Raw genomic sequence first — 27628 nt, forward strand, 5'->3', positions numbered from 1 at the left:
GCCCTGTGCCACCACCTTTGCCTCCCAGAAGCAGGAACAAGCAGGAAAAAAGAGAGAGAGGATCCCTTCCAGGCAAGCAAACAAAGCAACTTCCTCCAGGGAAGGGAAAGCAGGACAAGGCACAGGGGCTGGCAGAGCCCAGGGCTGCTGCAGGGAGAAGACAGCAGCTGGCACCACTGCCGTGCCCGGGGTCAATCCTGCCTATGTCGTGGGGCTGTGCAAGGACTCTGGCACCCAGGGTCTGTCTTTGAGCCGCCCCCAGCGTTGTGCAGCATCCTCAGTGGAGGAGCCCCCAGAGCCCCGGGGGCAGTGCAGGACAAGGGAGACTCTTCCCTACAAAATACTTCTTTATTAAAAAATAGAACCAGACCTTAACGAGGGGAGGGCAGGGGGGGTGCAGCTCAGGGGGGGGGCTGCTCACACCAGAGCAGGGAGAGGGGCAAAGAGCAGGGGCAGAAAGCCTGGGCCAGAACCAAACCAACGGCAGAAGCTGTGGCAGCAGTGTGGGTCAGGCTAGGGGGCAGCAGCTTGGGGGGGGGGGCAACTTATTGCTTGAAAATTGCATAGACTTGGGGGGGGTCCTGAGCAGCTCTGTGCCTCAGCAAGGCCACCAAGCCCCCTGCCGGGGCTGGGAACACAAGCAGGGATGCCTCAGCCCCTGCCTGCAGCAGTGTGGTGGGCACAGGCCCCACGTAACAGCAGGGTTGGGGAGGGGGGGAAGGGGAAGCTGAAGGGGACAGGGAGCTGGCAGCCAGATGCGAGGCAGAGAGGAGGAAGCACATCCACACTCCTCCTCCTCAGCACAGAGGGGAGGGGAGATGGCAGCTCCAAGGCTGCCTTCAGCAGGTGGGGGGGGGAGGGCTGGCTGAGCCATGACTCTGTCAGGGAGGGGTTTTTGGTATTCACACGGGTGTAAAGCCAAGGCAGAGGCACAGCCCAACCAGCTCTGACATCTTTGGTAACAGCAGCAGGAGGAGGAGGAGGAGGAGGAAGAGGTGATCACCTGCTGCTGCTCCCTCCCCATAGCAGCCTGGCAGCAGGCAGGTGCTGAGCACGCAGGTAGCAGTGGGGCAGGTCCAAAGTTCCTCCTGAGCACATCACCCTCACGGGCACCCATGGACAAGGCAGAGCCTTCACTGTGTCCCCACCCTGGCAGGCAGTGACACACCTGGCACAGCCAGAGTGAAGAAGAGCAACCCAAAGGTGCCAAGGGACAGGGCTTGGGGTGTTAACTGCAGCCAGCTCAGCACCCAGGCCTGAGGAGGAAGTCCCTGACCCTACAGCTGACCTCGGGAGCTCACAAGCACCCACACCGAGTGCCAGGGTGGTTCCAGTGCCCCTGCAGACAGCAGCAGTGTCCCCACACCCCAGCAGCAGCACCTCATGGTGCCCAGCCAGGACCTCTGCACCTCTGCCCTGCCAACACCCCAGGATATGCTGACAGAAGCTTTCACTCCACAGCCTGGCAGGAGCTGCCTGGAGAAGAGGATGGCAGCTTCCCTCATCCTGCCAGCAGGCTCTGCCACAGAGCTCAGGGTGGGATTGGAGGTGCCAGAAGATGCAGCAGCTCCCTGGCAAATGGAGCTTCAGGGCTCCGTGGGCATCACGCCAGAGGGGAGGCAGCAGCAGCTCTGCCCCTCAACCCCATGGGTCCCAGGCAACTGATCTCATACAGCACTCTTGTGGTTGTGGGTCAGGGAGTAACTTGTGTGATTCCTGATGAAGAAGTCAACCTCCTCCTCATCCTCATCCTCCTCCTCAAAGAGTTGGTCTTCGAGGAAGATGCCACCCAGGCCATACTCCTGCTCATGGAGAGAGACCTCGCTGGGGGTGACATGACTGGCACCATCCACAAACTCAGCAAACCTGGGAAGAGACCACAGAGCACCAATGCCCTCTTGTGAGGAGATCCTGGCACACAGGGAGCTGGGCTGAAGCGTTTCATTACCAGGCCCTGGCTTTATCTGCCCCTCCCCTGTGGCACACTCTGCTGCCACACACCATAGACCTGTGCCCCCACCTCCCTATCTCTGCAGCCAGAGGTGACAGCACAGAGCCACTGCAGGCTGTCAGAGGCACACAGAGGCAGGAGTTTGCCACCCTGCCAGGGGATGTTACCTCTTGGGGGACTGGATCCGAGACACCACAGACCAGGCTGAGATCTTTGGGCTTTTGCAGTCGCTGCGAAGCTCCTCCAGGGCCCTGCGAGTCTCCAGCTCACCCTGGATCCTGTACTCCTCCTCTGTCAGCAGGCGTGGGGGGCTCGGCCCCAGCCTGGCACTCTGCACTCTCCTGCCAGTAGAGCAGCACCAGTCACTGCCCAGCCAGCTGGAGCAGGACGCCCAGCACAGCCCCAGCTCCCTCCAGCCTCCACTCCTCACTCCTGGGCATGAGGATGAGCAGGGCATTGTCTTGCACAACCCCCAGGGATAAACGGACACAGTCCCTCCTGCAGGCCCACCCCAGCCTCCAAGCACAGTGAGAACCTCCCAGTTTGGTGGCAGACTCTGCCCAGCATCTCACCCAGGCCAAGTGGCCGTCAGGAGGAAGCAGCGGTGCCAGCCGCCCTCACCTGTAGGCAGCGAAGGCCCAGCGCAGGGGGTAGTCCATGTTCTTGGTGCAGATGGCAATGCCCACCAAGGCCAAGGCAATGGGGTGGATCTGGATGCCCGAGTAGAGCAGCAGCAACCCCAGCAGCTGCAGGGCCCAGGAGAGGAGGTTGATGCTGCGCTGGTTCTCCAGGGGGCCGTAGCGGTAGCAGACGCCGAAGCTCACCAAGCCTACCACCACCAGGTAGCCTGCGGCAGAGCGGAGCATCAGGCAGGCAGAACCAGGGGCTCAGCTGGAGCTGGCAGCAGCTGGCCCAGCAGCTCCTGCCAGGGCTTAGGTTCCGGGGGCAGGAAGTCTCCGTGTGTGCCAGCAGCTCCTTGCAGCTGCAGTGGGAGTCGTGCGGAGCGCTGGAGCAGAGCTTGAGGGGCTCACACCCACCTAGCAGGTACCGCCAGTAGGACTTGCAGATCTCCCGCAGGTTCTTGAAGGTCAGCTGCAGCAGGTAGAGGGAGAAGGACCAACCCCCCACCAGCAGCAAGTAGACAGGACTCCTCTAGGAGAGGTGGGGAATTCACGTCAGGAATTCATGTCCCACCTCCTGCCGTGCGCAGCCAGAGCCACAACCCAGCACCTCCAGACCACATCCTGCAGCTGTCTCACCAGAACGACCCTGTGGGTGCTGGAGGGGTCACTGCTGTGAGGCCTCTCACCTCCAGCCAGCCCAGCACTCACCTTGGGCATGGCCTTGGACATCACATAGACAAGGACCAGCAGCGAGGCCAGCAAGCCAAAACTGATGCCAGCGGAGTAGTAGAAGAGCTGACTCCTGCAGGGTGCACAATGTGGTTTAGAGCTCAGGGATGGCTGTGCACAAACACAAAAAGCAACCCCCTAGGAGCCTGCAGGGCCAGCCAGGCACTGCCCACCCCTGCCCACCCACCCTTCTGTCCCTGGCCCCCCAGGAAAGGTGACTCACCTGCTCAACATGTCCCCACAGAAGAACAACAACAGGCCCAGGAAGGACACCAGGAAGAGCTTAGGGTCAAAGCCTGGAAAGAGAATGAGGTCAGGCTGAGAGGAACCCTGGCACGGGGTCCTCCAGCTCAGGGTCCTGCCTGCCATGTGGTCACAGGACAGGGAAGTGGCTGTGTCCAAGGTGAACCTCAACCAAGTGCCCTAAATGCCCCGACAATGAAGGCTTCTCCCTGCAGGTCCATTTTCCTTCCCTGGGAAGTACCAACCCTGCTGGCCCTGAGCACAGCACAGCCAGCCCCAGCCCCCAGCCCCTCCAGCAGCTGCACCGCGGCAGACCTACGTCGGAAGAGGACAATGCAGTACTCGGTGTCGCTGTCCATCAGCTCGACCTTCAGGCAGGTTTTGTTGCTGTAGAGATCCACATCGATGCTGGTGTCGTTCAGCTTCTCCCTCAGGAAGGAGAAGAAGATGTTCCAGAGGCTGAAATCCTCCAGCTCCTCCTCGCTGTCCACCTGGGTGACTCGGATCATGCGGCTGCTGTTGACGCGGATCTGCGCAGGGCAGGGAAGCGATCGGGAGCGTGGCCACGGCTGCCGGAGGAGCTCGGCCACGGCTCCAAGAGCGAGGAGGATCCCTCCCTGCCCTCTCACCTGCGTCCTCGTCCATATGTCGTGCCACTGGGGGGCGCGGGCGCTGGTGTAGCAGAAGCGGCGTGGGGCTCGGTACCGGCGCACGCAGCCTTCGCGCAGCGCCACGATCCGGTCCCCGGCAGCTGCGCGACACGGAGCAGGGATTTGGAGCTGGGATTTGCCAACACAGACCCAACACGAGGACCTCGTCCCCAGTGCATCACCCACCAAAACACTCGGGGCCACTTTTCCTTCCCAGCACATCCTCCCCCCCAGCTAAGTGCATTCTGGATGGATGAAGCTTTACTACGTATCCACAGAAGGGAACTTGGTAGAGATGCACAGAACAGAACCAGCAGAGGTCTTGGCCAACCTTAAGATCAAGTCCAGCTATCAACCCAGCACCTGAAGGGTGCTTGGAGCAAGCAGGGGGCAGCCTCTTGAAGACAAGAGACAGGACTAGAGGAAATGGTTACAAGCTGAGGCCAGAGTGGCTGGAAAGCAGCCAGGAGGAAAGGGACCTGGGGGTGCTGACAGATAGCAGGCTGAAGCTGAGCCAGCAGTGTGCCCAGGTGGGCAAAAGAGCCAATGGCATCCTGGGCTGGTTCAGGAGCAGTGTGGGCAGCAGGACAAGGGAGGTTCTTGTGCCCCTGTGCTCAGCACTGCTCAGGCCACCCCTGGAGTGCTGTGCCCAGTTCTGGGCTCCTCAGTTCAAGAGAGAAGTTGAGGTGCTGGAAGGTGCCCAGAGCAGGGCAGCAAGGCTGGGGAGGGGCCTGGAGCAGAGCCCTGTGAGGAGAGGCTGAGGGAGCTGGGGGGGTGCAGCCTGCAGCAGAGGAGGCTCAGGGCAGAGCTGATTGCTGCCTGCAGCTGCCTGCAGGGAGGCTGTAGCCAGGTGGGGGATGGCCTCTTCTCCCAGGCAACCAGCACCAGAACAAGGGGACACAGCCTCAAGCTGTGGCAGGGCAGGTCTAGGCTGGATGTTGTTAGGAAGTTGTTGTCAGAGAGAGTGATTGGCACTGGAATGGGCTGCCCAGGGAGGGGGTGCAGTGCCCATGGCTGGAGGTGTTGGTGCCAAGCCTGGCTGGGGCACTGAGTGCCATGGTCTGGTTGACTGGACAGGGCTGGGGGCTGGGTTGGGCTGGATGGGCCTGGAGCTCCCTTCCAACCTGCTTGGTTCTGTGATTCTATGATCCCGAGGGGGATACAGGGAGCAAGCAGGGCTCGGCCTTCTCCCGCCACTGCCGGCGGCCCAGCAGGGCCGGTGCCGCCGTTTCCAGCCCGTTGTCCCGCACCGGGTCGACAGGTAAGGCCTGCCCCTCCGTTACTCAGCCCCCCCAGTCCGCCGCCTCCTCCCTTCAGGACGCTTAACACCTCCATCCTCGCCCCGCCATGACGTTACCGTCGTCCTTGTCGCCGCCGCATCGTTCCCCGCCCGCTGACGTCGCACCAGCGCCCCCCAGCAGCGGCGGCAGCAGCACCAAGAGCAGCAACGCTCCCGGGAGCCGCCGCCGGCCCGGGCCCGGTTTCATGCCTCCCGCCGCGGCCTCGCCGCCGACTTCCGCTTCCGTGTGCCAACGGCGCCCGCGGCGTGCTGCCCCTGACTGACGGCCCAGCTGACCAATCAGAAAGCTGCTGCGGCAGGTCTGACTGACTAGACCTCAGCCTATCAGCGGACCCCAGGCAGGAAGCAGTTGTGATCCCGCCTCCCGTCACCATGGCGACACTAACCGAGGCAATTAATGCAGGTCCCGCCCAGCGGCCCTGACAGGCAGGCGCCTCAGCCTATCACAGCAGAGACTCGGCTGCTGCACGCCTCCAACCCTCCCTCCCCGTTTAATTTCGATTGATTGACAGGCGCCTCCTCCTATCAGGAAGCGCTTTGGCATTGTTTGTGCGAGGTGGGTCACGCGTGGGGGCTGCACAGGTCGTGCCCCGCACATCCCCCAGCTCCCCACGGCTGCCCCGGACACTGAGCCGCCCCTTCCTGGCGTTCCGGCTCGGTCTCCGCGTAACTGATATCCACGGTGCGGTCAGCTCCGCTTAGTCCCGCTCCGCACAACCCCACGCGGGCCGGAGCCGGTGTCGTACGTGGGCCCGGGACTAGAAGCCTTTCACCGGCCGAGTCGCCGAGCCCCATGTGCCTCCGGGAGGAAAGCAGAATGCGTTCTGTGGAACCGGGGCAACCCTCAGCAGCGCTGTGGGGGGCAGATTCAGCACCCCACGGGCTCGCTGGTTCCAAGCTCTCCGGGGCCCTGAACACGATGCCACTCAGTTCTTCCCGATTCCCCCAGCCCCGGGGGCGGCGGGCGCCAGGACGGCGGGAGCGCTGTGGGCCCGTGGGCGGCGAGCGGGCTCGGGCGCTCCCCCCCTCCGCCTCCCCCCGGGGCCGTGGGCGGCGGAGCCGGGAAGCGGCGGGGCCGTGGGCGGAGGATGTGCGTCAGCCGGGGGCAGCACCGGGCCTGGGAACGGCCCCGCCGCGCTGGACGCCTTGGTCGTGGCGGGGGGGCTGTGCTGTGTAAGAGGGGGTCGGCCGGACAGGGAGTGGGGGTCCTAAGACAGGACACTAGCGTCAGGGACTGTGGCCCGGGCGGGGAGCCCCTGACTGCCCTACGTCAGCCCCGTGGACGTGCCCCGGGCCCCGTCGCGGTCTCCCCCCGCCGGGCAGGATGGTGCGGAGGCGGCTGGACCCACGCCAGGCGCCCGGCCGCGGTATAAATAGCGCTGAGCCACGCAGGGGTGGGGGCCGTGACCCTCCCCTGGGGCCCGGAGGTACTCTCGGTGTGGGGCTCCTGCTGCGGGTGGGGGGCTTCGGCGTGTCCCACCTGAGCCCGAGAAAGCTCCTTCCGCCGCCCGTGCCGGCGTTGCGGGGCAGGGCTGCGCTGCTGGGGGGTTCACCCTGCGGCCAGGCGGCGGCAGCCGGTCCTGTGCTGAGACACGGGATGCCAGCGCTCCGCCGCGGCCGTGCTGCCGGGATAATGCTGGGATAACGGGGACAGCGGTGCCTCTGGAGCACCGCCGCGCCTCGCCGGGCTGCTCGAGGAACCGGAGATGCTGTGAGCGCAGCCCGCGGGATCTCAGCCGAGGAGGGAGGTGCGGAGGATTTTAGTCCAGCACCCCTCTTAGGAGACCGTGGGGGACCCGTGGGCACGGGCACGGGTGCTGGGTGGCCCTACCAGCGACCACTACCGAGTAACTGCCAGTCCAGCCCGAGGTCTGCGCCGACGGGACACACCGGAGCTCCTGTCTTCCGCCACGGCCTCCCAGTACCACGCGTGTCTTCTCCACCCGCCACCTCAGCCCGGTTCCCCGCTTACCCCCCCCCCCCTCCACGGGCTGCAGGACCCCCAGCACCACCGTGCAGGGCACCGGTCCCAGCTCCCGGTGTCGCTGCGCCTCCTGCCCCGGGGAGAAGAGGGGGTAACCTGTACCACCACCCCCCTCCCCGCTCCCTCCCCCCAACCGCGGCCGCCCGCGCTGCGCTCGGCGGGGGCGGCAGCCGCGGGATCCGCCCCCGGGGCCTCCCACGCCGCGGCGGAGCCGGGGCCGCTGCTATTTCACGGTACCGCCCGTGTGGGCGGCGCGCAGAAGCGGCGCGGCGCGGCGGAGCGAAAGCGCCCGGTCCGGCCGCGGGACGCCCGAGCTCCGCCGGGACCTCCCCCCTCCCCCCCAACAGGCCCCCGGCCCAGCGGCGGAGCACGGTCCCGGAGGCCTCCGCCGGTTCTTCCCTCTCCCGGCCCGGCGCGGGTGTAGCGGCCGGAGGCGGCTCCAGCCGGCGGTGAGAGAGCAGGGGACAGCGGGAGGAGATGAGGGGTTGAGGAGTCGAAGAGGGACCGCGGAGGGACGGGGCACGGGCTGGATTCGGGGCAGCGGGGGGGGGGTGCTGGGGGAACCGAGTAGGGCGGGGGATACGGAGGCGGGCGGCACCGGTGGGACCGAGACAGCAGCACATCCCCGGCACCGAGCCGTCGGGGATGGGGAGGGCTGGGGCAGCCCCGGGCGGGCGGGGGGCTGATGGGGGGGAGGGGGGGCGGAGCTGGGCACGGCAGCGGGATAGGAGGAGGGGAGTGAGGGGAACCCCCACTCGTGCCTGTGCCGCGTCCGAGGGAGCTGTTGCCACGGGTTCCGTCCGAGCACAGATGGACCTGGGTGCCCCATGGGGTTTCAGAACCCTGAGGCACCCCACGGACCGCATTCATCGGGGTACGCCCCCCGTGCCCTGTACGCCCGGGCCAAAGGTTGGGGAGGGGGCTTCTCCTGCGTGCCAGTCTGTCTCCTGCTGTAACGCTGTCGGTGCCCTGCCGTGATGCCATCCCTCTGTCCGTCTGTCCTGCAGGCTCGCCATGGCCCTGCCCCGCACGCTGGGCGAGCTGCAGCTGTACCGGGTGCTGCAACGTGCCAACCTGCTGGGCTACTACGAGACCTTCATCCAGCAAGGGGGGGACGACGTTCAGCAGCTCTGCGAGGCGGGCGAGGAGGAGTTCCTGGAGATCATGGCGCTGGTGGGCATGGCCACCAAACCCCTGCACGTCCGCCGCCTCCAGAAGGCCCTACGCGAGTGGGCATCCAACCCGGGGCTCTTCAGCCAGCCCGTCTCGGCAGTGCCCGTCAGCAGCATCCCCCTCTTCAAGCTCTCTGAGGCCGGTGGGCGCAAGGCGCTCAGCAACGGGCACGCCAGCCCTGGCGAGGCCGCGGGCAAAGGGGGTGGTGGCACCGGGACGCCCCCAGCCCGCAGCCCCACGGAGCCTGGGGAGAAGCTGTCACCGTCGGCGCTCCCGCCGTGGCCCGGAAGGAGCACCCCCGAGTCAGAGGGTGGCGGGGATGAGGAGCCGGGAGGTCCTCCCTTCTCCCCGGGAGGGAGCGGTGGCGAGCAGCCGGTGGGCACGGAGGTGCTGGAACCAGAGCTAGTGCGGACGGTGGTGGAGAGCGTGGAGCGGCTGCTGCAGAGCTGCCCCCGGGGTGGTGAGGCCGAGCTGCGGGCACTGATGAAGCTCAACAAGAAGCTGGCCAAGGCCGTGGGGCACATCTTCCAGCTGGAGGATGGTGACCGGCACAAGGAGGAGGAGATCCGCCGGCACAGCGCGATCTACGGCCGCGGCGATGCCCGGCGCCGAGAGGGCAAGCAGCTCACCCTGCACGAGGTGGGCACCACGGTGGGGGCTACGCCTGAAGGTCTTGGGGAGGCTGCGGATGTGGAGGTTGGAGGGCACAGGTGCTGGGCTGGGGAGGAGGTTGGGGTAGGGGCACCAGGGTGAAGTGGGTAAGAACTGAGGGATGCTGGCATTTGCCAGCTTGGAGCAGACGCTGGCGTGGTGCTGTCCCTGTGCCCACTCACGCGTGGTTTCTGCCCCCAGCTGATCATCAACGAGGCGGCCGCGCAGTTCTGCCTGCGGGACAACTCGCTGCTGCTGCGGCGGGTCGAGCTCTTCTCGCTGTCGCGGCAGGTGGCCCGGGAAAGCACCTACCTGTCCTCGCTCAAGGTGGCCAGGTGAGCCTGGCAGTGGCCCCTCCTCATAGCCCGGGGGGTTGCGTGTGCGTGGCGGGAGGGGCTCTGGCCGTCACCCGGCTCTGCACCCTCGGAGACTGCACCACAACCTGGCGCTTCTGGACCCAGGTTCCCTTTGCCCTCGCGTGGGATGTTTTCTGTCTGATCTCGGAGGTGTGGGACGTGGAGGGGATGGATGCCAGGCGCTGGGCGGGGTGCTAGGCACTGGAAGGGTGTCTGGCGTTAAGGGGCATGCCGGTTAATAATGGGGATGCTGTTGAGGCTGCCCTGTCCTTTCCCCTCAAGCCCCTGCCCACGGGATGCTGTGCCCGGGCTGCCTTTTCCCTTCGCTCTCCAGCTGCTTCCCCTTTTTGCCACCCCCGGCTCCATCTGTGCCAAAGCCTCGATCTGCGCCGTCCCGCGGCACCGCCCTGCCTGGGCGGCCGCCCACACCCTCCGCGGCGGCTGGCACTGCCCGCAGCGTGGCAGGAGACCAGGCGTGCCATGCCCGTGGAGGGGCCTCTGTGCAGGCACCCCCGCGACTGACGCAGCCCCTTCTGCCCCCCTCCTCTCCCTGGCACAGGGCACATCCCGAGGAGACCGGAGCCACCGTGGCCAAACGACTCAAGCAGGAGGTGGGTGCCCACCCAGGGGTGCTGGGGGCAGTGGGGGTGGGTGCAGGTGTGCGCACCTGTGAGCGTGGGTGGCTGCTTGCCCACGCCCGGGTGGGTTGGTGCAGTGTGCCTGGGGCTGCCCATGCTGGCTTGGACTGGCAGCGAGGAGCCCTGGGGGTGGTGCTGTGCGTGCAGCTGTGGGCTTCCTGGGGGTGGGCAGTGCAGGATGCGACCCATACAGGGCATCTTGTGCTCACCTCCACTCTCCTGGCAGGCAGGAGAGCAGAGCCGCCCCGAGCTGCTGCCGCTGCCGGTGGGGCCAGTGGGACCGGAGCCCCACAGTGCCGCATACCGAGCCGGGCTTGATGAGGACACCGGGAGCCTCTCCGGGGAGAGCCTCGATGGCCACTTGCAGGGTGAGTCAGTGGGGAGGGGGTCCCTTCCCCTTCCAGTGGGGGTCTCTTCCTTTTCAGTGGGGTTCCCTTCCGTTCTTGGGGTGCCTGTGGGGGTCCTTTCCCTTCCGGGGATGCCTGCGGCCAAGCAGTGACCGTATGCGCCCCGTAGCCCCTCGGTGCTGACTTTCGTCCTTTCCTCCGCAGCGGCGGGGGGCTGTCCCCGGTTGACCCCCCCACCCGTGGCAGCCCCCGACGTGGCTCTCGGCCTCCCCCCGCACGGGCTGTGGAGTCGCCACATCCTGCAGCAGACGCTGATGGACGAGGGACTGCGCCTGGCTCGCTTGGTCTCGCACGACCGCGTGGGGAGGCTCAGCCCCTGCCTGCCCGGGAAGCCCCCGGCCCCAGGTGAGCTCCCTGGGGGGGGGGGGGGGGGGCAAAGGGATTGTTCCCAATCCATGGTGGTCCTAGCGGTGGGGTGGTCCCTATGGCAGCGGTGCCTTGATGCCACCCTCCCCCTTCTCTCCCCACAGAGTTCGAGGACGGGCTGGCAGAACGGGGTCCTCCAGCCCCCCCGGACCCCCCCCGCAGCACCATCAAGGTGGAGCAGGAGACCAGCCGCCAGTGAGGCCCCTGCAGCCCCCTTCCCCCCCTCCCTCCCCCCATTAACGAAGCAATAACGTGCTGGGGGAACGGGTGCCAGCGGCGCGGCGGTGCTCCGGGTGCGGGGAGCCGGTGAGGGCTTGGCCGTGGACCTCCCCTCTCAGGGGTCCCGACCCCTCCCGCACCGACGCTCTGGTTACCTCAGCCGCAGCGGGACGCGTTCCCCGCAGCAGCAATACCCTGGTCCCCGCCAGGCTCTGGGCACCCCCCCCCGGGGGCTGGGAAACCCTCGATGGACTCAAGCCCAATGTACAGCCTCCCCCCCGACCCCCATCACGTTGTGTGTGTGTGTGTGTCCCCCATCCCCCCAACCTCAGCCTCCCCCCTTACCCCCCCCCCCCCACGACAGTCGCTTTGCCACCGGCACCCGAGCCACGTGCGGCACCGCGTGCTCCCGCGTCACCGCCGCCGCCCACGCCGGGCACACGGTGCCAGCGCGCACACCCCCGCGCACACCCCCGCAGCGCCCACGCTGCAGCCGCCAGCTTCAAACCGCCCCCCACCCCTCCCCCCCAATCCCTGCAGCACCAGCGAGTTGCATCGTGCACACGCAGCAACGACCTCCCCCCCCCCCGCCCCGCAACCCCCCCCCGCTCCCTGCAGCACCCCACAGCATCACAGCTGTAAATCTCCCCTCCGCCTCTGCACGCCCCCCCCCGCAGCCCCCCAGCCCCGCATTTCCCGCGTGCACTGCTGCCATGCATGGTCCTTGTGCCACGGGGGTGTCACACACGCGCCTTGGGGGGCGTCACACACACGCCGTGGGGGTGTCACATGTGTCACCCTACACTCCCAGCACAGAGCAGGTGGTTGGTGGGTGCTGGAGGGGGGGCAGAGTGCCACTCCTCCCCCTCCCCAGCCCCTCGGGGTGCCTCCTGCCTATCCCTGCCCCTGTTTCCATGAGCTGTGCCCAGCCCCGGGGTCCCGTCCCCTCCCCCCTCCCCCCCCCCCCCGTCGCTGTCGTCGTCCTCCCCCCTTAGGACTGTGTGGTGTCTTTTTAGAGCATTAGCAACTCTTCCTTTGTACTGTGTACAGTAGATTATTTATTTTGTTATTTTGGAATAAAACTTTATTTTATGGCTTATTTTCCTGCCCCTCCCCCCCCCCCCCCCCCCCGCCCTCTCCCCCCACCTCCCAGGCTCCCTATCACAGGCCCACTCCGGGAAGAGGGAAGGGGCTGGCACCTCACCTACCCCAAAGCAAGTGCCAGCTGTGGGTGTGTGAAGGGTCCATGTGTGCGTTGTCCTCCCCCACCCCATCCTCCAACCACTGCAGGGAGTCCTGGTGCCCACCCCCCCCAACCCCAAGCCCTGGCACCTCCACCCCCCAGCATGTTGCCCGCTGCTGCCTCCTGCCCCCGCTTCTGACTCATGGTGTGGGCTGAGGGCACCATGCTTGACTGTGGGCACCCCCCCAATGCCTTCACTCCCTCACTGTGGACCCCAGCAGCAGCTGTGTGCTCCAAAATGCTGCATTTACACACTGGGGGGGGGGGGGGAGGGGGTGTTGCCCAAAGTGCTATTCCCTCCAAAATTCCAACCCCCTCTTTTACCAGAGCTTCAGCCCAGACAAGGCTGTGTGCGTGGGGGGGGTCACAGTCCAATGTACTCCCCCCTCCCCCCAAGAGCCCCCTCAGGCATGCCCTGGCCGGGCACTGTCGTCCCACCGAGCCTCCCCCAGCCCCCAGGAAGCGGTGCTGGGGCTGGGGTATGCACTGCGCTGCGGGGAGGGCATGAAGGGGGGGCACAAGGGGATGTCCAAGAACGAGTCCAGGTCTGGGCCTGGTGCTAGATCCATGCTGGGTGGCATCCTGGGGAGAGAGGCAGTGAGGTGACTTGGGGCAGCCCCTCTCAAAACCCCTTGCTGATGCCCCCCCCCCCCCGCCCCCAGCCATGCTTACCACCTTGGGGAGCTCTGCAGTGGGGGGTCCATGGCGAACGGGGGCAGCTCTGGCATCTCCTCATCAGGAGGCTCCTGCGAGGGGGCCCCAGGGAGCATCTGTGGGGCCTCCTCTCTCATGTACTGGTTGGGCATGAAGGACCTGGGGGGGGCACAAAATTGGGAGGGGCTGATGTAAGCCATGGGGCACCACTTCCCTGCCTCCAGGGTGCTTGTGTACCCCAAGGCATGGCAGGGAAGTGCTTGCTTTGGGCAGGGGCTGGGGTGGGGTCTCCTTGCAGGGAGCAGCAGTGCAGCTCTCTGGGAGCACTGCTCAGCTGGGGAAGGTCCCCGTTGGGTCTGCTCGCCCTGGGGTGCTGGGGAGAAGGGGTAGGGGCATGGCAGGGTGCCCCTCCCCAGCCTCATGCCAGGTCCTTACATTGGGTTGCTGAAGCTGAGGTCTGGGTGCTGTGGCAGTGCTGGGTCTGGCACCAGGGGCGGGGAGAGCATCGGTGAGGTGCTGCAAGGAGAAGATGCAGGAGGGCTTGGAGGGGGCACAGACACATACTCCATTCCACCTGGCTGTGCCCAGGGGCAGCACAGGGCCCACTGTGCCCCCAGCTGGCATTGCTCCTACCTGGGGAAGGATCCAAGGCTTTTGGAGATCATCATAGGGATGTTGCCCTCAGCTGAGGGGTAGCCTACAGGGACAGGCTGGGGGCAGAAAGCAGCAGAGGGGCTGCAAATGCAGACAAGGTGGGGTTGGCACCTGAGGGGCATTCACCACAGCCCTCCCCCCACCTCAGTCCATGCCTCTGCCCAGGGCATGGCTGGCACAGAGGTGAGCACTCACCAGATTGGGCTGAGAACTGACTGCAGGCTCTCAGGCTGCAGCAGGGGCAGGTTGAACACTGGGGTGGGCTCTGGGGGTGCCCCTGGAGCGCTCTGGAGCTGCTGGTCCCTGTAGGAAGGCAGTGCCCACATCAGCTTGGGCAGCAGCTGCTCTGCAACACCCACAGGAGCTCTGCTGCAGCTTGGGGCATTCCTGCCTCACAAGCCCCAGTCTGCCCAGTCAGAAATCCCCCTGCCCAGCAGCGAAACACAGGTCAGCCCAGTAAGGTCTGCACAAGCTCTGGCCTGGCACAGCTCAGGCACTGCCACAGCCTCTCACCCACCTTTCACTTTCCACTGTCATCTTGATGGTGGCAGAGACGTAGCCGCGGCCATCCTTGCCCATCTGCTCCTCTGCTCGGAGAGAAGCATCCATGCAGCACCACCCCAGCATGGGGCCATGCTGTGCCACCCCTCTCTGCCACCACTGTCCCCTCCTACAGCTCTGGGGACAGCAGGACCTGAGTGGGACCCAAACCCACTGTCCTAGAATCAGTCAGGGTTGGAAGGGTCCCTAAGGACCATTCAGTTCCAACCCCCCCTGCCATGGCCAGGGACACCCTACCCTAGAGCAGGCTGCCCAGAGCCCTATCCAGCCTGGCCTTAAACACCTCCAGGGATGGGACCTCAACCCCCTCCCTGGGCAACCCATTCCAGCCTCTCACCACTCTCATGCTCAACAACTTCCTCCTCACCTCCACTCTGACTCTCCTCACCTCCAGCTCTGCTCCATCCCCCCCCACTCCTGTCACTCCCTGACAGCCTCAGAAGCCCCTCCCCAGCTTTTTCGTAGGCTCCCTTCAGATCCTGGAAGGGGGCAAGGCAGATGTGAAGCCCAGGCCCCACCCCTGCTGCCAACCACTCACTGTTGTAGTGACTGCCAAAGGCTTGGTCCTTGGGGGTGTTGGGGTAGAGGTTGCGGAGCTGCCCCAGGTCGCGGATGCGGTCCCCGAGGGAGCGGATGGACAAGTCCTTGGCAGAGAAGGGTTGGATGTTCTCCACCTGGCTGGACCCTGTGGAGGAGACACAGCCCAGGGCTCCATTGCGCTGTCCCCACGACACCCGAGGTCCCCGGGCCGGGCTGGCACCCAGCGCTGGCAGAGCAGCGAGGCAGTGCCGCCGCTCACCGTCCTGCCCGCGGATGACGTGGGCGATGGTGACGCCGCCCAGCTCCGAGTCGCTGAAGCGCAGCAGGAAGGTGCCGTCGGGCTGCGTGCTCAGCAGCTTGCAGACGTACTGCTTACTGATGAAGCCGATGATCAGCCTGCAGGGATGGCCAGGTGGAGCGTGGCCCAGTGCCGGGGCACAGGGGTGGCATCAGGACTCCCCAGGCCTGTCCTCGGAGCCCACCCGACCCCCCCCCCCCCCCCGGGCACCCACCGGTCTGACCAGTAGCTTTTGAGGCACCGCTTGGTGAGGTCGAGGACTCCATCAAACCACTGCCAGAAGGTGAAGCCCCGACCAGGAAGGATCTCCTGGGGCAGAGAGGGGGTGTGAGGCTCCCCAGGGCTGCGCAGGTCCCTGCCCACCCCTGCCAGCTGTGCCAGGAACCTTGTTGAACTGGGCCCAGGAGACGCTGCGGCTCTGGAAGTCCTCAAAGCTGGCACTGTGGTCGTTAAATATCTTCTGGGCCAGGAAGAAGTAGTGCTCCTTGAGCAGCCCCTTCGTGGTCTGCACCTCTGCCATGAACTTGAGGTTCAGGGTGTCACACATCTTCTCCCAGGGCACCCGCTCGGCCACCACGAAGGGCACCCGGTCCTGCAGCAGGGCCAGATGGCATCAGGACAGGGGCTCCAGCCCTGCTCACCACATCCTGGCATCCCTTCCCGGCAGCCTGGCACTCACGATCTCAGAGAAGGCATTGTCCCACAGCACCGTGGCCTTGGCATTGTTGTCCTGGTTCCCGTGCACGATGACCACGATGGGCAGAGACAAAGCCTGGAGGCAGAGTGTGGTCAGCCCCGAGGCCACCCCGAGTAAAGCAGAGACCATCTCAGGGCTCTACCTAAAGCTGCCTGGACAGGGTTGGGGCATCCCTGAGGAGAAGGCTGATACCTGGAGGTGGATGGAGAGGTTGCCAGGGCTGAGTGCCACACTGGTGCTGAACAGCACCGCACACTTCTCCTCCGTCACCGACTCGGAGCCCTTCCGCTCGCAGCGCTTGATCTTCTTCAGCAGCTGGAGAGGGCAGAGCTCAGCACCACCCCTGGGCAAGCCCCTGGCACACCTTGCCACAGGACCCCCTGCCAGAGCCTCTTGCACTCACCACGTTCTTGAAGTTGGCACAGCAGGTGCTGCTGGTGGGGTTGGTCTCCAGAGCCACCACATTGTGCATGATCTCCCCTGTGCTCTCGCTGGGCAGAGTGAGGGGGTCAGGGGGGCACGGTGGAATGGTAACCCTCAAGCCCCCATGCCAGCCACTCAGCTGCTCACCTCAGGGCACTGCTGCAGGCACTGAGTGCCAGCTCCCGTGCCTGCTTCTCCGTCACCATCTCTGCCCGCACCATGTAGGGCTTGGCCGAAGCCTTCAGCAGCCGAGGGCCCAGCAGGAACCGGACGCTCGCCTGGAACTTGGTCTGGGTCTTCAGCACCTGTGGGGGCTGCTTCTCCACCAGGAAGGAGCTGGGGCACAAGAGGGGGCATGACAGTGTCCAGCACAGCACACCCACCAGCTCTGCCACCGACGCCCCACAGATTGCCCCCCACCCTCAGCTGCCAGCTCCCCCCCAGCCCAGTACCTCTTGACCAGGCTGGACAGGACCTCGCTGAACCTCTCCAGGAGCCTGGACTGGAGCTCAGGCCCCAGCTCTGTGCTGGCTGCTGTCACTTGCTGGTGCAGCTGGAAGTAAACCTCCACCAGGCTCTCGCACCTGCCGAGGGAACCATGGGGCAAGAGGCACCTCCAGCTGAGGCAGAGCCAGACCCCCACCCACCCAGAGCCCCTCGAGCCAGCAGGGAGCAGAGGGGTGGCTCCAGACCCCCCCTCTCTGCCCAGTGCCACCTCACCTCTTCTGCAGTGGTGCCAGGTTCTCCTCGAAGAGGGCCCCATTCCCTGCCAGCTGCTGCTGCCTCTTCCAGATTTGGATTCTCTTCAGGACCTGCTGCTTGGCTGCCTCCAGCTCCTTCACAGCCTCCAGGATCAGGGTGGGCAGATCCTGCGGGGCAGCACCAGCCGTGGGGCTCTGCATTGCACTGTCCCCTCCACGGGGCAGAGGTCCACAGCCCTACACTCACCCCATCCCAGGGCACCCAAAGCCTCAGCCCTGCTCTGCCCCCCAAGCTCCTGAGCTGGCTCCCTCCCAGGTCTGCCCCCAGGCCCTTCCACTCACATCCAGGGGCTTCGTTTCTGTTTTCAGCTGCGGAGAGGCTGCGGAGGAATGAGGGAGGTGACCCTGTTAGCACTGGGAACCGGTGTCTGCATCCCACCACCCTGTGAGAGGAGGGTCACACCACCCTCCCCACACCCCACGGCAGACCCCCCCCTGCCCTGGCCCCTCACCTTTGGGGCCATCCCGCAGCGCCTGGATCTCATGGATGCGATGCTGCAGCCGCTGCAGCCCCAGGGCGAACTTCAGCTCCTCCTGGCGCCGGTGGAAGCTGAGGGGCAGGTGGTGGTCCTGGGGCAGGGCAGAGCAGGGTGAGTGGGGGGTCGGGTGATGGCCCCATGGCTCGGGATGCCCTGGGAGGGGGCAGGGACCACTCACCCTCTTGAGCACAGCAGCCTTCTCGCCCTCCAGGATGGCTTTCAGCACAGCCACCAAGCGCAGCGGGTCCCTCCGGTAGGCATTCTGCCAGAAGGCAGGGGTCAGCAGGGCAGGACACTCCAGCCCCCTCCCAACACCTTTTGGGGCCCCCTTCCCACTTCTACATGGGGTGAAGCCAGACCCTGGTGTTTCAGGAGTGTGGGGGTTTCTTCACAGGGAGGGTTGGGAGTCACTGGCACAGGTTGTCCAGGGAGGTTGTGGTGGTCTCCTGCCTGGAGGTGTTCAGAGCCAGGCTTGAGGAGGCCTGGAGCAGCCTGGGCTGGTGGGAGATGTCCCTGCCCATGGCAGAGGGGCAGCACTGGGGGATCCTGAAGGTCTCTTCCAACCCAACCCATCCCATGCTGTGATTCCATGCCCACAGGTCACCACTGGGCTGATTTCCAGCTCAAAGTCACTTCAAAATGTGCATGAAAAACACAAGAATCAGCTCCAAATCCAAACCCCAAACCCCCACAACCACCCCCAGAGCAAATCCTCTCTTTCTGCATCCCCTCCAGACATGATGCCCAGGGCAGATTCTCCACCCACTCCCAGCTGGGGGCTCAACACTTCCCACCCAGCACAGGGAGAGGAATTTCCCTGCTGGCTCCATCTCCCTGCGCCAGCTCCTCCGTCCTCTGCGTGCTTCCCAATTTAGCCACTTCCCAAAACAGCTGCAGGGCAGGATGCTGACCCCAGCACGGCACAGCCACTGCCCCTGTGGCTCCCCCGTGCTGGCCAGGAGGCAGCTCCACGACTGACACACTCCAAACCCTCAGGACCTGCCCTCGGGCACAAATCCTGCCAGCCCCAGGGTGTCCAGGGCATGAAGGGCCCAGGTTTGGGGGCTCACCAACCAGTTTCCCCCTTGCCCCAGCTCTGCCCTCACCCATCGTGGGACAGAGCACCCAGGCCCCACCACTGGCGTGGCAGCAGCCACAGCCACTGCTTCCCCCTCCCTGTGAGGAGCAGCCCTGCCCCCCCCCACCCCAGCCAGCAGGGAGAGAAAGGAGGGTTCTGAGGGCTGGTGGGCACGGCAGGGTGGCTCCTCTTGGACTTTTCCAGCCCACCCCCAGGCTGAATCATGCCTGTGCTTTCCTAACCACGCTTGGGAAAGTTCCCCCCCCCCCACATGGCCCAGAAGTTCCTGACTAAAGCTGCTCCCCCCCCATCCTCCAAACGTTGTACATTAAAAGTGTTACCCAAAGAGCAGGGGTTCACCCCAGCGGGGTCCTGAGGGCCAGCACCCCTCGGTCCTCACGCTGAGAGCATGGCTGGCAGGAGGGGGAGCGAGGGCAGGGGCTAGAGCTGAGGCTTCAGAAGGTGGCAGAGCGACAGAGCAGCTCAGACAGACCTGGGGAAGAGACAGAGCCCAGGGGAGGACACCCAGCGGCGGGCAGCAGGCAGGAGGAAACGCAGCGGCAGGGAGGGAGGAGAAGTCAAAAGCTGAGGCAGAAAATGAGGAACATCTGGTGCAGAGGTGCAGAGGTGCAGAGGCCACCTGGGTGCTGGCAGCTGGAGCAAGCAGAGCCAAGGTGGGGGCCTGGTGCACTCTGGAGGGTCTCCATGGGGGTTAAGGTCCTCAGCCCAGCAGCAGGAAGGTGTTTGAACATAAGAAGCTCCACCCAAACACAAGGAGGAACTTTACTGTGAAGGTGCTGGAGCCTTGGAGCAGGCTGCCCAGGGAGGTGATGGAGTTTTTGGGGTCATTCCAAACCCACTCAGATGCCCTCCTGTGCACCTTGCTGTGGGTGACCCTGCTCTGGCAGGGGGGTTGGAACTGGATGATCTTTAAGGTCCCTTCCAATCCAACCCATCTATGAAACCCCTCCTGGCACGACACAGTGCCAAGGGGCACTGCACCCAGTCGGTCCCTGGGGGGTCCCCGTGCCCAGCCCCTGCCCACCTCGATGCTGCTGACTTGCTGGAGGATCTGACCCTGCTGGCCCTCGCTGGAGGCGCTGCGGAGCTTCTCCAGCATGGCCGAGAGCAGCCCCTGGGCCACGCTGCTGCAGAAGGTATCGGAGCCACTGATGAACTCCCTGGGGAGGGACAGCGCTGGGTGAGCCGACAGGAACCCCCCACCCCGACACTCCCCTTCCCACCATCCCTTGTCCTTCTTCTGAATGCCCCCAGGACGCCCTCAGGCCCTTCTTGGCCACTAGGGCAGGTTGCTGGCTCATGGGCACCTTCTTGACCCCCAACACTCCCAGGTCCTTCCCTGAGCAGTGGTCACCCCAGGGGGTTCTTTCTCCCCAGGGGCAGGAGCCACACTTTACCCTGGCACCCACCTCGGCCCCCACCTGCTGGCTGCTGTGGGTAGCCGCGGCAGGGCAGTGCCCGCGGGCGCTGGTGGCACTCACCAGGGCTGGTTGGGCAGTGCCTGCGGGCGCTGGTGGCACTCACCAGGGCTGGTTGGGCAGTGCCCGCGGGCGCTGGTGGCACTCACCAGGGCTGGTTGGGCAGTGCCCGCGGGCGCTGGTGGCACTCACCAGGGCTGGCTGGGCAGTGCCCGCGGGCGCTGGTGGCACTCACCAGGGCTGGTTGGGCAGTGCCCGTGGGCGCTGGTGGCACTCACCAGGGCTGGTTGGGCAGTGCCCGGGGGCACTGGTGGCACTCACCAGGGCTGGTTCTCCAGCCAGTCGGCCAGGAGGCAGCGCAGGCTGCGGGGGAACTCGGTGAAGAGGCCACTGAACTGCTCTGCTGGCAGGTGGGACACGATGCTCCAGAGGGACATCTTGGCAACAGCCACCTGCAGGGGAAGGGGAGAGTGGGCATGAGCAAGGCAGCTTGGGCACCGGGGCACCTGCAGCACCCACAGCCCCCAGCTTTCTGCCCAGCTCCAGGTGAGACACTGGAGCCCAGGGAGGCTGTGGCTGGCCCCTCTCTGAAAGTGTTCAGGACCAGGCTGGATGAGGCCTTGAGCAACCTGGGCTGGTGGAGGACCTCTAAGGTCCCTTCCAATGCAACCCATTCCACGAATCCATGAATCCTCCAGGAATGTGTGTGAAGAGAACCACCCATCCCTCCTCTGTCCCAACCTGCTGCTTGGTGGAAGCAGGACAGCTGGGGAGAGGGAGGAGAAGGAGCAAGAAGCCCAACCCAGCAAGAGCCTCTTGGGCAATCCTGGGCAGGCAGCAGCTCCCTGATGCCTCAGTTTCCCAAACTTCCAGGGAATCCCTGTGCCTCCCACCGTGGGTGATGCACACGGAGGGACAGGCAGGCGCTGCAGGTCTTGGCATGGGATGGGCACCAGGAGCAGGCAGTGTGAGCCCCCAGAGCCTGCCAAGGCTGCTCTGCTCGGAGGGGTCCCCATGAGGTGGCCTGGCTGCCCCCCAAGGGCACTTTACTTTGCCCCTCCCCAAAGTGGCAGGCTCCAAGGCTCATGTGAGGCAAGGAGGAGGACTGGAATGAGGACCCAGATGGGAAAATCCAGAGGGAAGGCCTGGGCTGGGTGGTTGGCACAGCCACCTCCTTCAGCTGAATAGAACAGCCCTGGCAGCCTGGCCCCCTGCCTGCCCCTGGCCCCTGGCAGCGCCGGCAGCTTGCCTGTGCCATTCTGCCCATGCCATGCCCTTCCTGCCAATGCCATGCCTCCTCCGGCACATGCCACGTCTATTCTGCCCACACCATGCCCAACCTACCCACACCATGCCCCCTCCTACCCACGCCGTGCCCTTCCTCCTCACCACGCTCGCACCTTCCTGCCCCTCACCACAGCCTGGTCCCCTCCGATGCCAGCAAGCAAAGGGTGGGGGGGGGCGGGGGGGGCACGGTCGCACCTCGCTGCCAGCCGAGGCAGAGGCCGAGTCCCGCAGTGGGCACAAGTCGCTGGCAGCTACCCGGCCGTGGGGCCGGGCCCGGAGCCCGCAGCCGTTCCTCCGGGGCTGCCTTCCCGTCCCCGGCAGCGGCCGGCGGCGAGTCACGTGCGGCGGGGTACGGGCGGCGCCGCCGGGGCCAGCGCGGAGGAGGAGCTGCCGGAGCCGCGGAGGAAGCAGGCGAGAGATGGAGCCAGGAGAGGGCAGGAGCCAGGCGAGGGCAGGCAGCCAGCGGCGGAGGCAGCACAACAGCCCCCGGCCGGCTCCGGGCAAACCTTCGCCCGCCCCGCCGGGGGCGCTGAGCCGAGCCCCAGGTGCCAACCTGGCGAGGAGCTGTGCGCTGGCCACAGCAAACGGATCCTGGCCATGGAGTGACAAATGGTTTGGCCGGGGAAAGGCCTCCAAGATCCTCGAGTCTGACACCAACTCAGCACCACCCTGGCACCAAACCGTGGCCCCAAGTGCCACGGCCACACAGGTTTATGTTACACCTCCAGGGATGGGCACTCCAGCCCCTCCCTGGGCAGCCTGTGCCAGTGCCTGACCACTCATGAACCTTTCCTGGGGCAACTTGAGGCCATTCCCTCTTGTTCCTTGGCAGAGGAGACCAAGCCCCACCCGGCCCCAGGCTCCTCTCAGGGAACTGTAGAGGGTCAGGAGGCCACCCCCAGCTCCCACCCCCAGCTCCCACCCCCAGCTCCCACCCCCTGCTTCCACCCCCAGCTCTCTCAGATGCTCCTCCCCAGCCCTGTTCTCCCTGTTCCTGCTGCAGAGCTGAACCTTAGGGTCGGGGTCAAAGCGTGGTGGGAAACACGCCCAGCAGTGCCCAGCAGTGCCCTGCTGAGATCACCACTGCTGGGAACCAGGGCAGGAGGGAAGAGCATCCTCCAGCTGTGATCCTCATCCTCCTCCTCCTCACCCCCACCCCCACTCAAACCTGTATTTCTGCCTGGTGCTGGCTGAACATCAGCAAGGGCATGCCCAGATCTGTGAGAGGCTGCACTCCTGCTCTTCCTCCTCCTCAGCTCTCATTCCCACCAGCTCAGGGGACAACAGAGGAGCTGGGGGTGGAGGGGCAGGTTTGTCCCCTCTTGGCATTAGTCACAGCAGCTCCTTCGGGTTGGCCATGCCCTAGTTCCCTCCCATCCCAATTTCCATGTTCTCCTCCTCCCTGCCACCCAGAGCCACACTGCACAGAGCCTTCACCCCAGCTCCCTGCACCCAGGCAGGATCAGACCACAAAGGGTTTGCTCCATCAGGGAGAAGATCCAGGCCCAGTGATGGATCCCAGCCTGGCAGAAGTAGCTGCTGTGGCTACTTCCATCCCTGCAGGTTGCTCAGGACAGTGTGCAGGTGGGTTTGGAATGACTGTGGAGATGGAGACTCTGCAACTTCCCCCGGCAGCCTCCAGGGCTCCTGCACCCTCACAACAAAGAAGCTCCTCCTCACGTCTAGAGAGAACTTCCTACGTTCAGGTTTGTGCCCATCACCTCTTGTCTTGTCACTGGGCACCGCTGGACCAAGCCTGGCCCCATCCTCCTGACACGCAGCCTTCGAGTGGTGATCAGCAGCGATGAGCTCCCTCCTCAGCCTTCTCCAGGCTCAACAGCCCCAACTGCCTCAGCCTTTCCTCACCAGAGATGTCCCTGTCCCCTCACCACCTTCACAGCCCTTTGCTGTGCCATCTCAAGCAATTCCTGTCCGTTTGGATCTGAGGAGCCCAGAACTGGACCCAGTTCCACGGCAGCAAGCTGGCAAGACACAGCACAGGGATGGCCAGGTCAAAGCCCTGAGCAGCAGCGAGGTACCAGCTGCCCCACACTCAGGAGCTGCTGCCTCTGCAGGCACCCTGGGCTCGAAGGCAGGGCAGGATATGGCACCCGGGGAGGGGGGAGCAGCCACCCTGTGTGTGCCCCATGCCCCCTGCACGCTCTCCATTCCCAAGCACTTTCACTTCCTCCCTTCTGCAACCGCTTTGCCTTCTCGGTGGGTGCACAAGGCCAGGAGGTTGGGCAGGAGGAACCTGGGTGCAGGGGGGAGCTTGGTGACCCCCATGCTCCCAGAGTGGGCTTTCTGCCCACTTATGTGGCACTGGGAAGCCCAAGCCACTGTGCCCGGGAGGCAGTTACTCATTAATCCCCTGAGGGCACTTCCTCAGCCAGTGGTCCCCCACCCTTGGGGCCACTTCTCCCCACCCCTTGATTGAGACACCTGGAGCATGAGGGTCCTCCCCTCCTGCCCAGCTCCCCTCTGCCCTTGGCGATTTCCCAGCCCACTGCCAGAGGCTGGCCGGGTGGGGAAAGTGATGTGGCTGACGGCCTGTGGGCACACGTGTCCCTCCACACCCTCCTCATCCTCCCAGGTGCCAAGCAGAGATTTCCCTGGGGCTTTCCCAGGGACAGATGCTCAGAGGTTTTCCAGCACTTGACACTCAAGACACTTGAGCTCTGCCATGGTTTTGCCCCTTGTCAGCTGTGGGGATGGAACCCAAGAGCCTTCACTGCCCTTCAACATGCCTCAGTTTCCCTGGCGGTGCAGGGGAGGGCACTGCTGCTTGGCACTCTCTGGGCAAGACTAAGGCAGTGACACGTTTGGCCACCGAGGGGTGACAGCCTGCAGCCTGCGGAGGAGCTGCCACCGCCGGCAGTGAAAGCTCTTCCGCTTTGGAGGAAGAGGAGCTGAGGCCTTCCTCCTCTGCCCCGGCGTGATTCACAGCGGGGATCCGGGCTGCAGCCCGCCCCAGCTCCTACCCCCGGACCTCCGACCAGCTCCCACCCTCGGGAATCAGGAGGAGAAGCTTCAGCGCCCTCCGCCACGGCCCTTGCTGGGCACTTTCGCTTCTACCCCAGACGCCAAGGTGCCCGCAGCGGCACCAACCTGGCAGCTAGGTGAGGTGCTGTGGACTTTGGGCTTGGCTGTCCCGCTGGGCATCGGGCTGGGCTGTGCCAGTGCCGCCGCCGCCGCCTCGATGCCAGCAAGTAGGGCACCAGCTCGGGCGCCGGTACAACCACCCCAAAACACCCCAGCGAGGGCACGTCCCGGGCAATGCCAGGGCTGGACAATGCCCTGCTCCACTCCAGCGATCCCCGCTCATCCACCCGCGGGTCTGTCTGGACCCCTGGCCACGACCACAGGACTGCAGCTGTGCGGTGGATCCCCGCACACCCTGAGCAGCCCCCGGAGCACCAGGACCTCGCCGTCACCCTGCAGCCCTCTCTTCCCCGGCACCTCGGGGGCCCCGCAGCAGTTCCGCTGTCACCTCCGTTCCCCGCCGCGACGGCCGAGACCGAGGCCCCGGGATCAGATGGGTGCCGAGGCAGTCCTGAGCTTCCGGGGGGGTGGTGCCGCGACTGGACCTCACCGACCCCCCTCCGCTCTGCGCTCCCCCGGCCCCGCCCGGTTCCCCCTCTTCAGGGGTTCGGTGGAGGACCGGCCCCGGGCCCCGCTCCGGCCCCGCGCCTCTCGCCGCGCTGTTACCTGAGGGGAGCTGCCGCTGGAGGACGAGCGGACGGGCGGGGGGCGGCCGGGCCGGGCCGGGCTGAGCCCGCAGGCCCTCACTCCATGGCGGCGGTAACGGCGGCGGCGGGCGCGGCTGCACCGGCTCCGGGGCTGTCCCGCTCCGGCGGGAAGCGCCGAGCGCAGGAAGGGGGAGGAGACGTGCGGGCAGGGTGGGGGGGGCCGCGGCAGCACTGAACACGGCTCGGAAGCGCCTCGGGGCCGCGATCGGGACCCGGACCCGGCTCAGCCGCGGAGCTGCGGCACCCGGGGACCCCCCCGCGAAGATCCGTGTCTGATGCTCTCCCTCTGTCACCCCTCCAACTCCTGCCTTCCTGCCCGCCCCACACCACCCCCCATTGCTCCTGTCCCCTCTCTGCCCCTCCATTGCCCCGACCCGTCCCGTGTCTGCCCCCATCGCCCTCACCTGCCTCATATCTGCCACCCAGCCCCGTTTTTACCCTGCATCTGCCCCCCTGCCCCATAACTCCCTTCCGCCAAGCGCAGCCTCGGGTCGGTCCTGGACCAGGGCAGCCCTGCACATGCCCCCTCCCGCCCCAGCCCCTTTGCTGAGGGCCTGTGCCAGGCACCCTAAACCCACCGAACGAGGGGTGCCCTGCATTGCATTCCACGGTCTGAGCCCCCATCCTGGGGTGTCAACTCTTCCTCGGGCCTACCGGGCCGGTCCCGGGGCGTAAGAGGAGTCCCCGGGGGCGCAGCCGTGGGATTAGGTTCATTGCATGAGTGCGGGATCGCTGCTTGCCCCCGGCGGAGGGTCCTTGCTGGACCTCGGTGAGCACAAACACACAACGCAACACCCGCACCGGGAAAGGCCACCCCGGAGCCGCCAGGGGGCGCTGCAGCACCGCCTGCGACAACGGAGAGAGGCGGAGATCGCGACCGGGACCGGGACCAGTGCCACGGGAACAGTCCTGGGCTTGGGGGTAGTCGATATTGGGTCGGTGGGGCTGGTCACGGAGCGATGGGACCGGTCTCACGATGAGGATCTCAGTCCCGGGACTGTGAAACCGGCCTTGGGGGAACTCCCGGGCTCCGCAGCCCCGGAATCAGGTCGCTTCGTTGCCCCCGCCCCCGTCGCTCCTCCCCGTGAACCCGCCGTGCTCGGGACTCTTACGAGCATCGAAAGAGCCTGGTTCCCGAGGCCGCGCCGTTTCCCCGGTACCCCGGAGGGTCCGACACTGCCCATCCCCACCGCGGCGCAGCCCCAGGCAGCCCCCCCGGACTGGCGCTGATCAGCATCCCCGGGCGCACGGACGTGGGAAGCAGCTTCCCGGCCCTGCTAAGCCCCTTCCAGCCCCCGGGCCAGGGCAGATGCCGGTGACCCTAGCAAAGGCACCCCCCCGCCATGCATCGCTGCAGCCGGGATGAGCCCTGGCAGCCTGTGCGCTCGGGGGTTGGGGAGGGGCTTTGCACAGCCCCCACTCACCGCCCGGTGCCGGAGCGCCCCTGCCCCAGCCTGCCACATCTGCAAGGAGTACCCCCCAAAGAAAAAAGCTCTAGGGGTGCCAGGGGCAATGCCCTTTGTCCTGCCAACTTTGGAGGCATTGAGGGACCCTGAAAGGGGGGGGGGGGGGAGCAGCAGGGCCTGGCAGCATCCATGGGACAGGGGGTGCGTGGGGAGGGAGGGGGGGGGGCAGCTGGCCTGGGGCCACGCGTGGGAGGAATCCTGGCAAGCGTGGCCACAGTCACGGCGGCCACCTCCGTGCCAAGGCCTTGCGCAAGCTCTGGGGCCTCTGGTGCAGTAGTGTGGGGGGGTGGGGAACAGAGTGGCCCTTTGGACCCCCCTCCACCATGTTCCCTGGGGCATCCCCTGCCTGTGCCCCCCACGCCAACCCTTCTGCAGGGGTGACTTCCGGGGAACATCTGTCCCTTCCTCTCCCAAACATCTGGCCCAGCAGCAGCCCAAAACAACAACAACCTCCCCATTCTCCCCCTCCCCCCCCCGCCAGCACTGCTGCCTCAGCTGGGTGGAGTGGGCATGTGACATCATTGTTTTAACAGATGACATCATCGGGGGGGGGGGGGGTTGCAGACAGCTGTCTGATGCTGGGTGCCCGCCCTGCTCCCCCGTGCCCCCCTCCAGCTCCTAGCTCAGCCCACAGCAGGCAGCAGCATGGCAGTGGCGTGGACGTGGCACAGCAGTGGCATGTAGGATGTGGTGGCAGATGAATGGCATCACAGCTCAGGTTATGATGTCAGGGCACTGGCTCTGAGGTCACTGCCACAGCTGTGGTGGCAGGGGGTGACAAAGAGCTCTCCAGGGGCGGTGGAACAGAGCTGGGGGTCACCATGGGGCACCTGGAGTAGGGACAGGGTGGTCTGAGCCAGCTGGGTCTCCAGGGCCAGTTAAATTGATGCCAACGTTTAGACATGGCACATGGGGATGTGGTTTAATTGCCGTGGTGGCATTGGGTTATGAACTCTGGGAGGTCTTTTCCAACCTTCAGGATTCTCTGATTCCCAAACCCGCAGATTGT

General features: G+C 65.7%; 3 protein-coding genes across 7 annotated transcripts; 1 reads left to right on the top strand and 2 right to left on the bottom strand.

Moving 5' to 3' along the window:
• Nucleotides 1-47: 47 nt before the first annotated feature.
• On the bottom strand, nt 48-5713 carry NEMP1 (nuclear envelope integral membrane protein 1). Its single transcript, XM_064141536.1, has 9 exons — nt 5554-5713; nt 4176-4297; nt 3866-4076; nt 3527-3599; nt 3283-3376; nt 2989-3103; nt 2573-2798; nt 2119-2292; nt 48-1866 (listed from the first exon to the last, which is right to left on the bottom strand). The coding sequence occupies exons 1-9, from the start codon at nt 5681-5683 to the stop codon at nt 1668-1670; spliced, it is 1344 nt and encodes a 447-aa protein (XP_063997606.1). The 5' UTR covers nt 5684-5713; the 3' UTR covers nt 48-1667.
• A 1988-nt stretch (nt 5714-7701) lies between these two features.
• NAB2 (NGFI-A binding protein 2) lies at nt 7702-12389 on the top strand. 2 transcript variants are annotated; one of them, XM_064141532.1, is made up of 7 exons: nt 7702-7929; nt 8488-9292; nt 9506-9639; nt 10220-10271; nt 10525-10666; nt 10850-11050; nt 11176-12389. In XM_064141532.1, the coding sequence occupies exons 2-7, from the start codon at nt 8495-8497 to the stop codon at nt 11268-11270; spliced, it is 1422 nt and encodes a 473-aa protein (XP_063997602.1). In that variant the 5' UTR covers nt 7702-7929; nt 8488-8494; the 3' UTR covers nt 11271-12389. The 2 variants fall into 2 exon arrangements, with proteins under 2 accessions (XP_063997602.1, XP_063997604.1); XM_064141534.1 differs by lacking the exon at nt 7702-7929 and adding an exon at nt 8231-8354.
• Nucleotides 12325-25936, bottom strand: STAT6 (signal transducer and activator of transcription 6). 4 transcript variants are annotated; one of them, XM_064141521.1, is made up of 22 exons: nt 25732-25936; nt 20439-20569; nt 19724-19859; nt 17779-17862; nt 17574-17691; nt 17404-17441; nt 17081-17229; nt 16813-16944; nt 16508-16696; nt 16341-16428; nt 16130-16252; nt 15920-16012; nt 15626-15832; nt 15455-15549; nt 15202-15338; nt 14941-15087; nt 14359-14428; nt 14037-14144; nt 13821-13922; nt 13623-13703; nt 13209-13346; nt 12325-13115 (listed from the first exon to the last, which is right to left on the bottom strand). In XM_064141521.1, the coding sequence occupies exons 1-22, from the start codon at nt 25750-25752 to the stop codon at nt 12938-12940; spliced, it is 2565 nt and encodes an 854-aa protein (XP_063997591.1). In that variant the 5' UTR covers nt 25753-25936; the 3' UTR covers nt 12325-12937. The 4 variants fall into 4 exon arrangements, with proteins under 4 accessions (XP_063997591.1, XP_063997590.1, XP_063997593.1 ...); XM_064141520.1 differs by having other exon boundaries at nt 13206-13346; nt 25732-25934; XM_064141523.1 differs by lacking the exon at nt 25732-25936 and adding an exon at nt 25113-25334 and having other exon boundaries at nt 13206-13346.
• Between the last annotated feature and the right edge of the window lie 1692 nt (nt 25937-27628).

This window comes from Pogoniulus pusillus, unplaced genomic scaffold, assembly GCF_015220805.1.
Source record: "Pogoniulus pusillus isolate bPogPus1 unplaced genomic scaffold, bPogPus1.pri scaffold_58_arrow_ctg1, whole genome shotgun sequence".
Classification (NCBI taxonomy): domain Eukaryota; kingdom Metazoa; phylum Chordata; class Aves; order Piciformes; family Lybiidae; genus Pogoniulus; species Pogoniulus pusillus.

Coding starts and splice junctions, on each gene's coding strand:
- NEMP1 (XM_064141536.1), bottom strand. CDS start 5,683: ATGAAACCGGGCCCGGGCCGGCGGCGGCTCCCGGGAGCGTTGCTGCTC. Junction 4,077..4,175: donor ACATATGGACGAGGACGCAG/GTGAGAGGGCAG, acceptor TGCCCTGCGCAG/ATCCGCGTCAACAGCAGCCG. Junction 2,293..2,572: donor TGGGCCTTCGCTGCCTACAG/GTGAGGGCGGCT, acceptor CTCTACTGGCAG/GAGAGTGCAGAGTGCCAGGC.
- NAB2 (XM_064141534.1), top strand. CDS start 8,308: ATGGGGTTTCAGAACCCTGAGGCACCCCACGGACCGCATTCATCGGG. Junction 9,293..9,505: donor AGCAGCTCACCCTGCACGAG/GTGGGCACCACG, acceptor TTCTGCCCCCAG/CTGATCATCAACGAGGCGGC. Junction 9,640..10,219: donor TCCTCGCTCAAGGTGGCCAG/GTGAGCCTGGCA, acceptor TCCCTGGCACAG/GGCACATCCCGAGGAGACCG.
- STAT6 (XM_064141520.1), bottom strand. CDS start 25,752: ATGCAGGGCACCCCTCGTTCG. Junction 17,230..17,403: donor CAGAAACGAAGCCCCTGGAT/GTGAGTGGAAGG, acceptor GCTGCCCCGCAG/GATCTGCCCACCCTGATCCT. Junction 15,550..15,625: donor CCTGGGCCCAGTTCAACAAG/GTTCCTGGCACA, acceptor TCTCTGCCCCAG/GAGATCCTTCCTGGTCGGGG.